The 12685-nt window shown below is 39.6% G+C and overlaps 1 protein-coding gene across 2 annotated transcripts in view; it reads right to left on the bottom strand.

Moving 5' to 3' along the window:
• Positions 1–12685, bottom strand: part of Ctnnbl1 (catenin beta like 1) — a 155191-nt gene that overhangs the window by 52515 nt on the left and 89991 nt on the right. For both annotated transcript variants that reach the window (XM_042694653.1, XM_042694652.1), the window contains exon 11: positions 1615–1796. In XM_042694653.1, coding sequence (XP_042550587.1) covers positions 1615–1796 — 182 coding nt within the window. The remainder of the gene's footprint in view (positions 1–1614; positions 1797–12685) is intronic.

The raw sequence follows: 12685 nt of genomic DNA, 5'->3' as shown, positions 1-12685 counted from the left end.
TGCTTCAAAACATGGTGCCAAGTCTCTCAGTGGAAATGAGCAGCTCGGCCACAGTGCAATCCCTGATGAGTCTCCTGGCTCTGGAGCTGCCTGGATGACTAAGGGCTGTGCCTCAGAAGCTGAAGGCTCAGACATCAGAGCTTCTGGTTTGCTGTCATGTCCCTCAACTTTACAAACCATGAAGGAAAATGCAGGACAGGGGAGTTAAGCGAAGTATCTAAAGTGACATAGCTGGTTAGTTGGAGAACCACAGTTTGGATCCTTTCTCAGCTAATTTACTAATCTGCAAAAATGAGGACCACTACCTACTCCATTGGTTGTGAGCTCTAAATGAGAGAGCAATGGTGCAGTAGGGCCAGGGATGTAGTAGGCTACAGTGAATAGTAACTCCTGCCATGCCTCATTTTGCTGAGTGGGGAAAGTAGCAGGGCCAGCAGTGGGGTTAGTGTGCTTTCAGTTAGTGTATGTTTTCTATTTGCTTGGAGTTGGATTAAAGTCTCTACTTGATCTCACATCTCTACCCCACAGGGTTTGGCTGCCAGCTTCTCTGCTATTTCTAGGAAGTGATCTAATCACTGAAGGACATCATCACTGGAGGTGATGTCCTAACAGGCCATATCATAATTCCTCCCTTTAAGTTGGGAGAAATGAATCCAGGTCAGTTTGAGAAAACATAGAAGTGATCAAACTCTTATCTGGGAGGCGAGAGGGGTGGGCGGAGGATGCAAAAGATGCAGCCAAGTCCCTGTGCCAGTTCTAACAATCAGTGGTGAAAAAAGAAAAAAAAAACAGCTCAGGGAACAATTGTAACTTCTACAAGACAACCAGAGGAGATTGCAGCATAGTTCAGGTCTTCCTTTCTTACCCACCCCTCCCCCTTCACCCTTCTCTACCCTATCTGCACTTTAAAATAGCCATCCAACCATGTAAATTCCCTGGTGCCAGCGTCTGCTAGCCTCCAGTGGAGCTGTCAATGCTCATAAATCCCAGGCCTTCCAGAATGCACTGCAGCTATTTATTGGAAGGAGGGATGTAGCAGGCCACTAGACAATAGCAGGAGGAGATTGGGCTAGCAGTAACTACTCTGGTTACGGCGTCGCAATTCATGGCAGCATTTTGCTGGGAGTGTGCACCATCAGGGAGGAGAAACATAAAAAGGGGAACCTAGGCTGTAAATAGTTTATTCCAGCAATTCCTGATGTTGGCTGAATCATACTTTAATACAGAAATACATGAAAGTACCACTCTGAAGGTGACGTGTGCTGCCACCTCATTACTCTTTTCAAAAGGGTCTTCCATCAGAGAGACATCAAGCTACAAATTACAGTGAAGGAAACAAAACCCTCACACACAGACCTATTAAGAGGCCATATGAAATGAAGCCACCAGTATTTGAACAAGCAAGAACTGAGCACGAAGAAAGGCCATCAGTGACCTGGGGTCTCTGGATTGCTTCGCCATGCATAGAAAATCATTAGACAGAAAATCACAAGCAAGTGTTCTTCCTCTCAGGAACTAACTCCCAAATGTACATTCAGGAAAAGTTCAATATTTCTCATTTCCCCACTTCTCTTAATGTATCAAAATAAGGCTGACTTCTCTGGGGAACCTTACCTTCATGTTCTTTCTCAGTGGTTCCCACTTTCTTGATCTTCCTGGGAGATTTCATAAAGAGGGGAAAGATGGTTCGTAAGCCAAGAATGTCCACAAACTTATGACAATTGTCTGTGCCCTCAGGCCCAATCATGGCATGGTCCAGCACTTTCAAGGCACTGCTCCGTGAGATTTTCTTTTCCCTGTAAATGAAAGAGGTCTCACATTCACAAACCCCATTTCATAAGGAAGTCCTAGTATTTAAAAATGAATTGTATTTACTTCAGTACCCAGTAAACAGAAAGTAAATAAAACAACTTAAATACATACTTGTTAACAACTAGGAAGAGTCTATAATAAAATGAATGAGTTCTTGTGGTTACAGTGATAAACACAACAGGAAAATTTAAAGTGCCATATGAAGTATTATGACAATTTTTAAAGAAAATGCATTAAAGATCAAAAAGATGCCGGGTGCTATTGGCTCATACCTACAATTCAGGCTACTCAGGAGGTTGAGATCTGAAGAGTTGAAGCCAGCCTAGGCAGGAAACTCTGTGATACTGTGATCTCCAATTAACCAGCAAAAAATTAGAAGTGGGGCAATGGCTCAAGTGGTACAGTACTAGCCTTGAGCAAAAAAATCTCAGACAAAGCACCCAGGCCTTAAATAAATTCAAGCCCCAGGACTGGGGGGTAGGGAGGGGGGAGGGGGGAAGGGAGAGACTAGAGCCGGGCGCTGGTGGCTCATACCTGTAATCCTAGATACTCAGGAGGCTGAGATCTAAGGATCCCGTGCACAGCCAGCATGGGCAGGAAAGTCCAATAAACCACTAGAAAACCAGAAGTGGTGCTGTGGCTCAAGTGGTAGAGCACTCGCCCTGAGCTTTAGATCTGAGGAACAGCGCCCAAGCCCAGAGTTCAAGCCCCACAACCAGCAAAAAAAAAAAAAAAAAGACTAGAAAGAAATGGACTAAAATGCTAAGAGATATTCTCCCCCAGAGGTTAAAGGAATTATAGATGATTTATTATTACTTTTTCTTTCTTTTTAGCTGCTTTATTGGTATATAATTCACAAGCCATTTAATTCACCCATTTAAAATGTACAACACATGGATTTTTAGCATATTCACAGATATATGTAGCCTCTACTACCACAGCCATTGGTAGAAAATTTTCATTATTCTGAGAATAATCATGAATGAATGACAAAGTCTACATTCACCATCTCTCTATCTGTGCTGTGACTATGGTCTTTAGGACAGCCTTCTTTCACCTGGCTCAATATTTTCAAGCTTGATTCATGTTATCATGTTAATACAATAATATCAGTATATTTTATTCCTTCTGATAGCTGATCATTTCATTGTGTAGATCTGCCACATTCATTTATAGTAACCACTGTTGATGGAACCTTTGAGTTGCTTCTACCTTTTTTTTTTTTTCCTGCCAGTCTTGGGGCTTGAACTCAGGTCCTGGGCACTGTCCTTGTGCTTCCTTTGCTCAGTCACTTGAGCCACAGTGCCACTTCCAGCTTTTTCTGTTAATGTGGTACTGAGGAAGCAAACCCAGGGCTTCATGCATGCTAGGCAAGCACTCTACCACTAACCACCTTCCCAGCCCTTTTTTTTTTTTTCTCGTGCCAGTCCTAGGGCTTGAATTCAGGTCCTGAGCACTACCTGAGCTTCTTTTGCTCAAGGCCAGCACTCTACCACTTGAGACAGAGCTCCATTTTGACTCTTTTGGGGAGTTTTTTTTTATTGGCTGTAAGAATTTCATGGAGTTGCCTTCCAGGATGGCTTTGAACAGTGATCCTTGGATCTCAGCCTACTGAATAGCTAGGATTATAGGTTTAAGCTATCAGCATCTGGCACTTTTACCTTCTTTGCTATAAACTCTCACGTAGTACATCTACTTAGGAGTGGACATGCTTAATAACTATGCTTAATGACCAGCCTGTTTTCCAAAATGGCTGCAGCACTTTACATTCCCATCAGCAGTGTGGAAAGGCACTGATCTTCCCACGCTGGCAGCACTGTTCTGAGTTTTTGGTTCTCATTATTTGAGTGGGTGTAAAATGTATCTCACAGTGACTTTGAATTGTATTTTTCTGATCATTAATGAGGTCAAGTACCTTTCCATGTGCTTATCAGCTATTTATATATCTTCTTTAGAAAAATGTCCATTTGAATGCTTTGTTTGTTGTTGAATAGGGTTAGTTGGGTTATCTTTATTACTGGGTACTAAGAACTCTCATATATTCTTCTATAATTTACGTTATTTTCTTTAACAATCTATGAGGTAGAGAGGAGCAAGTCAGTCATTTCTTAATGTGGTACAGTCAACCAACCAAGCCAATGTGCAATGTTTACCGACCGCTTAGTCAGCAGATATAAGAGAACATGAAAAGTAAAATATAGCTTCTGCTCCAAAAATATTTCAATCTATTTGGAGAGACCAAATTAATATGAAGCAAGCAGGAATAATTAGTGGCTACCTCTCTTGTGATCTAACACTTGGTAGTAAGGGACGAGGAAGACAACAGGAGTGTTAGGAATACCTCTACCTTTATTCTCTTGCCATGTATCCATAACAACAGCCTGCAATACTCACTGATGATGACTTGTAGTCCAACTACCCAGAGTGGCTTCTGCTAATGTAGTAAGTATACTAGCTGCCAGGAAGTATAGGGTCCATGTCTTTAAACAATATAAGAACAGGTAAGTCAAAAATACTTTTAAAATACTGCAGCCATGGAAATTAAGCCCACAAAAGTACAATGTGGAGATAGGACTTTATTTAGGAGAGGAAGATAAAGGTGTCAGATGGCAGCATTGACAAAGTATTGAGTCTGAAGGATAAGTGTCTGCAGAGAAGGAAGAGGAGTGACCCTGGTGGCAATGGCAGATACACAGCATGCACAAAGGTATAGCAGGCCAATCGGGGAAGCAGAGGGGGTGATGAATGGCCAGTAGTGGGAGATGGATGACAGAGGGCAAGAATATCATCACATCAGGTCTAGATGTAGTGCCTGATAACCTGAGCTCCACCCAACAGCAGCTGAGGTGTGTCAAATTAGGTACATTTTAGAAGGTCTAGCCTGGCAGCAGTAAGATGAAGGGATTGTAGTGGCAGAGCTTGGGGGCAAGGAGGACAGTAAGGAAACTATGGTGACAGTCGGAGCGAGAAAGGACGAAAGGTTTAGACTGTGGAAGCCTTATGAAAAAGGAATATTAACTATCAGGAGCGGGGTTAACCAGGTTCCAAATCTAGCAGGAAAGGACTTTTTGTCTCAAGATAGGAAGCTAGAAAAGTAATGTGTTTTTTTTCTCACTACAGTTGGATGCTATCTTATTTTACAAGCTGGAATTCACAAAGTCTTGACCCGGGCAGATAATCATACAAGCAGAAATTAGGAAACTGAGTTACAATATCCCCGTTGTTTAGCCATTTAGGAAAAGAAATCTTGAAATGAATGACAGTCACAGCACAGGGCACCTCTGTTTACCCTTCAGCATACATTGAGACCATTGAAATACTAAAGGCAAAGGACTCTGGCTCGGCCAAGTTTCTCTCTTTTTCCTGCCTAAGCAAATTCAAGAAACAAAAGATTTTAAAAGTAAAACCCTCTTCAGGTAGGCAGTGTGAGGCACATTTAAATGGGGCAGTAATTGCATATTGATCACCATTTAGGCAAGCTGCATGGAGGTGAACTTTGGAATATTCATTGGGCTTAAGTTCAGGCTTTTAGCGATCAATAACTGTTTGGCCTGACTTTCTGGGGTTGACTTTATTTGAAATATTTATTCTACTGGAGGACAAGTAGTTTATCTTAGTCTTGTCTGGGTTCATCGGGTTGTCGATCATGCCAGGACCGATATGAGTGCCAGTTTCCATAATACTGGGTGCCTGTAGGAAGAAGTGGGAGTGGTCTGCTTTCTGTCTGCTCAAGTGAGCCTGCAGATATAAAGAAAAAAATTTCCTGTTGTAGTTTTAATTAGCTTATTCTTCTTTATCACACATGAACATGTTTGCGATGAACATATTTTGAGTATGATTTTTTTTTCTCATTTGGTCTTTTATCAAATATTTATGAGGAACCTAACAGGTGCCAGATATTAAGTCAAGGATGCAGAGACTAGGATGCCCATGGCTTCTGAGGGGCTTGGTTCGCAGGACACAGATATGCAGTCCATGGGCAATGTGGGACATACAGTGGAGGTATATACCAAGTGCAATGTGGGTACAAAAAGGAGGCTCAACTGAAGACTCGAAGAGGCCTCTCATAGGAGGGCAAAAAAGATCTGAACTGAGCTTTCGTGGGTATCTTTCTCATACAAGTAAAGAGGAATCAGAAAGGAACAGCAGCACACACAAGGTCAGGAGTCAGCAGGAACATTTAAGAAACAGCGGCAACACAATCTGAAGCTAGCTGATTTTATCTGTGAAAAGAATCCTCCTAATGTTTGCCAACAATATGTCTGGTAGCAGAAGACAGAGGGACACATTAGACGTAGAGAGAAAGCAAAGTAATCTACTAATGTATACTAGTGATAGCTGGGATGAGTTTTAGTTGAACCTGAGATGATTTTGGGACATGACAGTGATATTTAGCTGGGACTTAATGGGTCTAAAGTCCAAGAAAGAGGTTAGCAAAGGGGGAAAATTTAGGAGAGTCACTAAATCTATGTGTTATAATTGAATCTACTGTGTAAATGAGACTACTCTGAAAGGATTAAAAAAAAAAAATCAGGAAATAGGCATGGAACCCTAGTGAAACTTAGTTGAAGGACAAGTAAAAGACAAAGTCCTTTCCCCTCCTTAGGAATGAGAAATTAAAAATGAAAAGATAGGCATTCTTGAAAAAAAAACCCTACAGATAAAAACTAGTCCTGGCAAGGAATTTTGATAATGCCATATGAGGTCATTTTTGTTTGCTACAAAATATGCAGTCAAAACATTCAATATATATGTGAAAATGGAGCTAGGAAAGTTGAAGGGATGGGTGAAGTTGGGAGAGATGGGGGAGAATTATTAAAGGGGTGACATTGATCAAGATGTATTGTATTGTAGTCATAAACTGACATTCTAAATTAGAAACCCCTTGTACAATTACTCAAATTAAAAAATGTAAAAACACATATAGTTTATTTCCTTTTGAGCTTCCAAATTATAAGACTGCTTTACAGAATCCAAGATTTCTATGAATTAAACAGTGGAAATGACTATATTAGCTAGTTTTCTGATACTATAATGAAATGTTGAAGGGAGTAACTTGTAAGAGAAAAGATTTACTTAGTTCATGGTTTTGGAGGCACTAGCCCAGGACTGAGTGGTCCTACTGCTTCCAGCCACTGTTGGGGATGACAATACTAAATTGTGTGGCAGAGCAAAACCGCTCATATCCTGGAAACAAGAGGCGAGGTGAAGGCCTCACAAAGGCATGGGGAGCTTCCCATTAGGCTCCACTTCCAAAACAGCACCAACCTGAGCAACCAAATCTTCAACATATGGACCTTTAGGGGATACTCATCCACACCATAGCAATGATCAGAGCTAATTTCCCTAAATGTGCTATTGGGAAGAGAAGTGGACCATCAGTGCTCAAGAGCCTGAATGAGCCAACACATCATTGCTTATCAGATCTCAGGATTAGACATATGACCTTCTACAGCCAATTAAATGTGAGCATACATATGCATTTCAGAGGAAAAATTGAGAGATTTGTTATGTCATGCAGCCATTCCTCTTACCATAAGATTGAGCCCTGCTCCTTCAGCCTAAGACCTAAAATAAATAAGGTATAGAGTAGAGCTTCCAATAGCCAGTGATGGATTGAGTGGTAGTGAAAAAAAAAAAAAAACACCATGCCATGGGCAGCAAAGATGGTGCTGAGAGAGAGCAGAGTGGGCAGAGCCCAATTTGCCTTACAATCAGTGCGCAACCAGCCTGTGAAAGCTTAGGTGCATGATAGGGTGTGACCTTGACAGTGATTGGTTCCTCTTCCTCCCCTGCCATGCCACCTGCTCTTTTTGGCTTTAAAAAGGGCTGCTCTCTGTTAATAAATGAGTTTTCTTCCTGCTTGGAAAAAAACAAACAAACAAAAAAACATGCCATTGAAAGTCCTTGAGATTTAGGGGTTGTCCTTACCAAATCTGACTGATAACTGACACAGCAAAGTTGTTTGGTATAGGAACATTATTTAAAAGTTAACTGCATTACTATCTACCAGCAATAAAGAATAAGAAAATGTTGTTCCCACTATGTTAAAATGGAATATCAAGGAATAGGTTTATATTTTCCCCTTCTCTCCTGAAACAAATATGGAAAGAAGTGGACAAAATATAGAAAAGAATGCTTTTCAGACTCTGACAGCAGGCAGCAAAGAGCAGTGAACTCTGAGAGAGGGCAAGACGTGCAATGAGCCCGACTGCTGACTTCAGGCTTCAGATCAGGGAAGAGGAAGAACAGGGAGCCTGGGGTAATCAATTTGGCAAGAGTTGACAGCACAGAGCAGAGTGACACAGAACTGAGCAGAGGCCCCTCCAATGAGACCCTCAGGACTATTAGCATGTGTATGAGAACACCAACTAGTGCAGCAGAAAGGAACTCCCTGAAAGAAGTAGGGCACCAGAGCTCAGGGCACCAGAGACAGTCTGCATTCCCACCAGTTATAGTACTATAGCCTTGTTAATTCACAGTGCACTGCATTAGAAATGAGGCAAAACTAGTCACAGACCAAGGAGTAAGTCTACAGGTGCCTAACAGAGTTGAAAGTAAGCATCAGGGCAAGGTAAACCTGTAATCCTATTTATACTTGGGAGGCAGAAATATACTTGGGAGGCTTGAAATCAGAGGCAGGTTCAGATAAAAATGTGAGACCCTATAAAAAACAAAACTAAGCCAGGTATGGTGGTTCACACCTGTAATCCTAGTTACCCAGGAGGCTAAGATCAGGAGGACTATTGTTCTAGACCTACCTGGGAGTTTGGAGTTTGTAAGACACCCCTTTCTCAAAAACCAATAAAAAGTGAGGCACTTGCATATAAAGCATAAATAGGAGGATTATATGAGCAAAAAGCAAGACCCTACTGGGAAAATTGATAAAGCATGAAGGGCTGAGTTTGATTAAGCCTGCTTAGTAAGTACAAGGCCCTGAATTCAAACTCTGTACCCCTCTCCCCCCAAAAAAAGCCTCAGAATGATCAAACTATTTCCAGGTACCCTAACATCCTAGAATAGAGATCAAGAATATTTGTATGGGGCTGGGATAACTTGGTGTTTGAACACCTGCCTAGCATGCATTAGCTCTGAGTTCAATTCCTAGCACCACAAAGTAATTATATCAAAAGCTAAGGGAAAGCACACACACACAAAAATCCAGCTAAACAAGGTAAAATCCTCAATATTTGTATTTTATAAAATATTGCCAGGTCCTCAAAGAAGCAGAAAAATACGACTCCATAAAGAAGAGAAAAATAATCAGCAAAAATCAAAATTAAAGATGAGAACATTAGAAGTTATTGTAATTGCAGATATACTTGATATGTAAAATGAAGGCGGAGAAATGCTTCAGCATGTTGACCAGTCTGATGAAGATATTTTTAAAAGATAAAACTGAACAATTAGAGGCAAACACATGTTAGGTGAAAGACACAGGGGAGGAGATGAACTTCACATTGCACGGGGTAGAGGAAAAAGAGCAAGCTTGAAGACAGAACAGAAACTATCCAAAATGAAACACAGAAGAAAAAACTGAACAAGATTATCAGGTAGCTCTTTGGACAATTGCAAATAACCTAATGTACATGTAATTAATTTTATAATATATAATTTACAATTATGTACAATTATAAATATAATTTTATCATATACTTATAACTATAGGCCCTGCTGAAAGTCAGAAGGGGGAAGAACAGTTTAAATGCTTATCATGTCTGAAAATTTTCCTTCTTTAACACAAATGACAAAATCAGACACTCAAGAAGCTCAAATGCAAGAGACATGAAGAAAATGATACCAAGATAGATAAAAACCAAGCTATTCAAAACTAATAATAAAATCATAAAACAGCAAAACAAGAGGAAAAATTACATCAAAGGAGCACATTTATGAATAATGGTAAACCTTTTACAAAACCAAGGAGGCAATACAAACAGAATGTTGAAAGAAAATGTATCTATCAGCCTAGAATGTTACATCTGGTGAAAATATATTCCAAAGAGGAAGACATAATTTTTCAGATATACACAAGCAGAAGTCAGCAGGAACATACACTAGTACCACACAAAGATCCTGCAGGAAGTCACTTGGGCAGAAGGCAATGTATACCAAGTAGAAATCTGCTCAGGTAAACACACACACAGACACACAATCACACAGACACACACACACACACACCTACATAAATGCTTATTTTCAAAAAGCTCAGCCTTGTGCTTGCCAAACTAACACTCTACCACTTTAGCCATTTCCTCAGTGAGATAAAATTTAGGGTGATGTCAGCCTGGACTATAATCCTCCTATTTATACTTTCTCCATGTTGCTGTAGTGACAGGTACATGCCACCATGCCCAGCCCTTGGTCAAGATGGAGCCTTGAGAATTATTTTCTCTGAGACTGCCCCTGAATTGAAATCTCCCAATCTCTACCCTTCCAAGTTGCTATTAAAAACAAAAACAAAACCCAAAACTTTAAAAAGCTCTTCAATAGACAACTGATCATTTAAACAAAAAGAAAACACTATCTAAGGGTATGTAATCACATATGTCAAAGCAAAACCTGTAACAGAAGCAGCACACAAGGAAGGAGAAGGGAAGTTTACATCTGCTCTTCAGATGTGAGCATGCAATACTAATCTAACCTTATCTTCCTTTAGGACACTATTCCTAATGGATTAGGACCCCACCCCTATAGCCTTTTGGTAAACTAAATCACCTCCTTAAAGGCCCAGTCTCCAAAAGGGGGAGGGGGTGAGGCTGTTAGGGCTTTAACACATGAATTCAGCACAGGGGGAAGAGGAAAGCAGACAATTTATCCCAGAACACATGGTAATAGTTACATTATGGTAACCTTAATTAAGAGAAAGTTATGGTGGTTATATTAATATGAAAAAAACAGATTTCAAATCAAAGAACAGTATCAAGGATAAAGAAATCATTTTGTAAAGACAAAAGAGAACATCTAAGCCAAAATGTTTAAGCACCTGAAATAATTTCAAGATATATGAAGCAAAAGCTGGTAGATGAGAAAGACTTATCTACCATTAAAGCCAGGGGTTTCAAAACATCCTCTTTCAATAACTGGTAGGATAAGAAATGAGAAAGTCGTAAGAACATAGAAGACTTACCATCATGACCAGCATTTATACAACATTACTTAACAACAGGAGTCTTTAAAAGCATGACTGTATTCTAAGCCAAAAAAAATAATTGTTCCTAAACTGAGAAGAGCTCAAATCAGACAAAATATATTCTTTGATCACAATGCTACTAAAGTAAAAATGAATAACAAAAAGATACTTGGAAGATGACCAAATACTTGAAACCTAAAGGACATGCTAAATAACTTAAGAATGATGAAATCAAAATTGAAAATATTTTGGACAAAATAAAAATGAAAGTACATCATATCACTGGGTGCTGGTGGCTCATGCCTGTAATCCTAGCTACTCAGGAGGCTGAGATCTGATGATCCTGGTTCAAAGCCAGCCCAGGCAGGAAAGTCTGTGAGACTCTTATCTCTAATAAACCACTCAGAAAACCAGAAGTGGTGCTGTGGCTCAAGTGGTAGAGCACTAGCCTTCAGCTGAAGAGCTGAGGGACAGCGCCCAACCCCAGAGTTGAAGCCCCACAACCAACCAAAAAAAAAAAAAGAAAAGAAAATACATCATATCAAATTGCATGTGATAGAGGGAAAGTAGCAACTAGAGGAAATTTTATAGCAATAAACATCAAATAAGAAAATTCTCAGTGTAATAATCTTAAGTTCCAGAGAAATCAGGAAAAGAATAACGAATTAAATCCTAAGTAGGTATGAGGGTGTAGTTTACTGCTATACCTGCCTAGCATTCAAGTAGACTTGGGCTCCATCTCCAGCACTGTAAAAAACATGAATAATCAAAAGAAAAGTAATAATAAAGCCCAAAACAAAATTTACTGAAATGGAAAACAAAAGCAGAGATAAAAATCAATGAAAAACTGTCAATAAAAAAGTGATAAACCTCTGGCCACACTGATCACAAATAAAAAGAAAAAGACACAAATTATCAACATTAGAAATGATAGAGTGTATCATTACCGATTAGACAGATATTAAAAGGAAAATAAGGGGAATATTCATGAATAACTTTTTAATTTCTTTTGGGGGTGGCACTGGTATAGGGTTTTGAAGTCAAAAGCTCACAATTGTTGAGCAGGCAACTCTCCTGCTTCGCCACACCCTCCAACCTCTTGAACAACTTTTTGTCACCATGTTTGGCAACAGACAGCTGAATAAATTCCTTGAAAGATGTAAACTATTCAATTTACTCAAAAGACCATTAGAAAAAGTAAAATTATCCAAAAAGATTTTAAACTTTTCAAAAGTTCAATGTGAAAATGAAAAGGCAAGCCATGGATTGTGAAAAATATTTGAAAAATCTGTATGTGACAAGAGTGTATATCTATGATATATAAAGAATTCTTACAATTCTACCTTCCCTCCCTGTCACCAAAGTGGACAGAAGATTTCAGCAGATGCTACTAAAAGATATGTGGATGGCCAATAAATATACACAAACCCACCTAGCCATTAGTTACAAGCAAAAATTAATTCCAATTATCACAAGATATTATGTACCTAATAATACAGCTAATGTGTTAAAATGAAACCAAGTATTAGAATACTTGCTGAGCAGCTCCTCATATACTGCTGTAGAATTTTGAAATGGTACAACCAATTTGTAAATATTTTGGGAGCACCTTAAAAAGCCAACTATTCATCTAGCATAAATAATCCAACCTTCCAGCCCTGTTTACACAAGACCAATGTTCCTGAATGAACATTACAGTTTTTACTGATATGAGCAAGAAAATGCCCATCAACCGAATGA

Source organism: Dipodomys spectabilis, unplaced genomic scaffold (genome assembly GCF_019054845.1).
Source record: "Dipodomys spectabilis isolate Male_0828 unplaced genomic scaffold, ASM1905484v1 ptg000175l, whole genome shotgun sequence".
Taxonomy (NCBI): domain Eukaryota; kingdom Metazoa; phylum Chordata; class Mammalia; order Rodentia; family Heteromyidae; genus Dipodomys; species Dipodomys spectabilis.
Note: the sequence above shows the minus strand (reverse complement) of the source record. Positions and strands in the feature narration are given on the sequence as shown.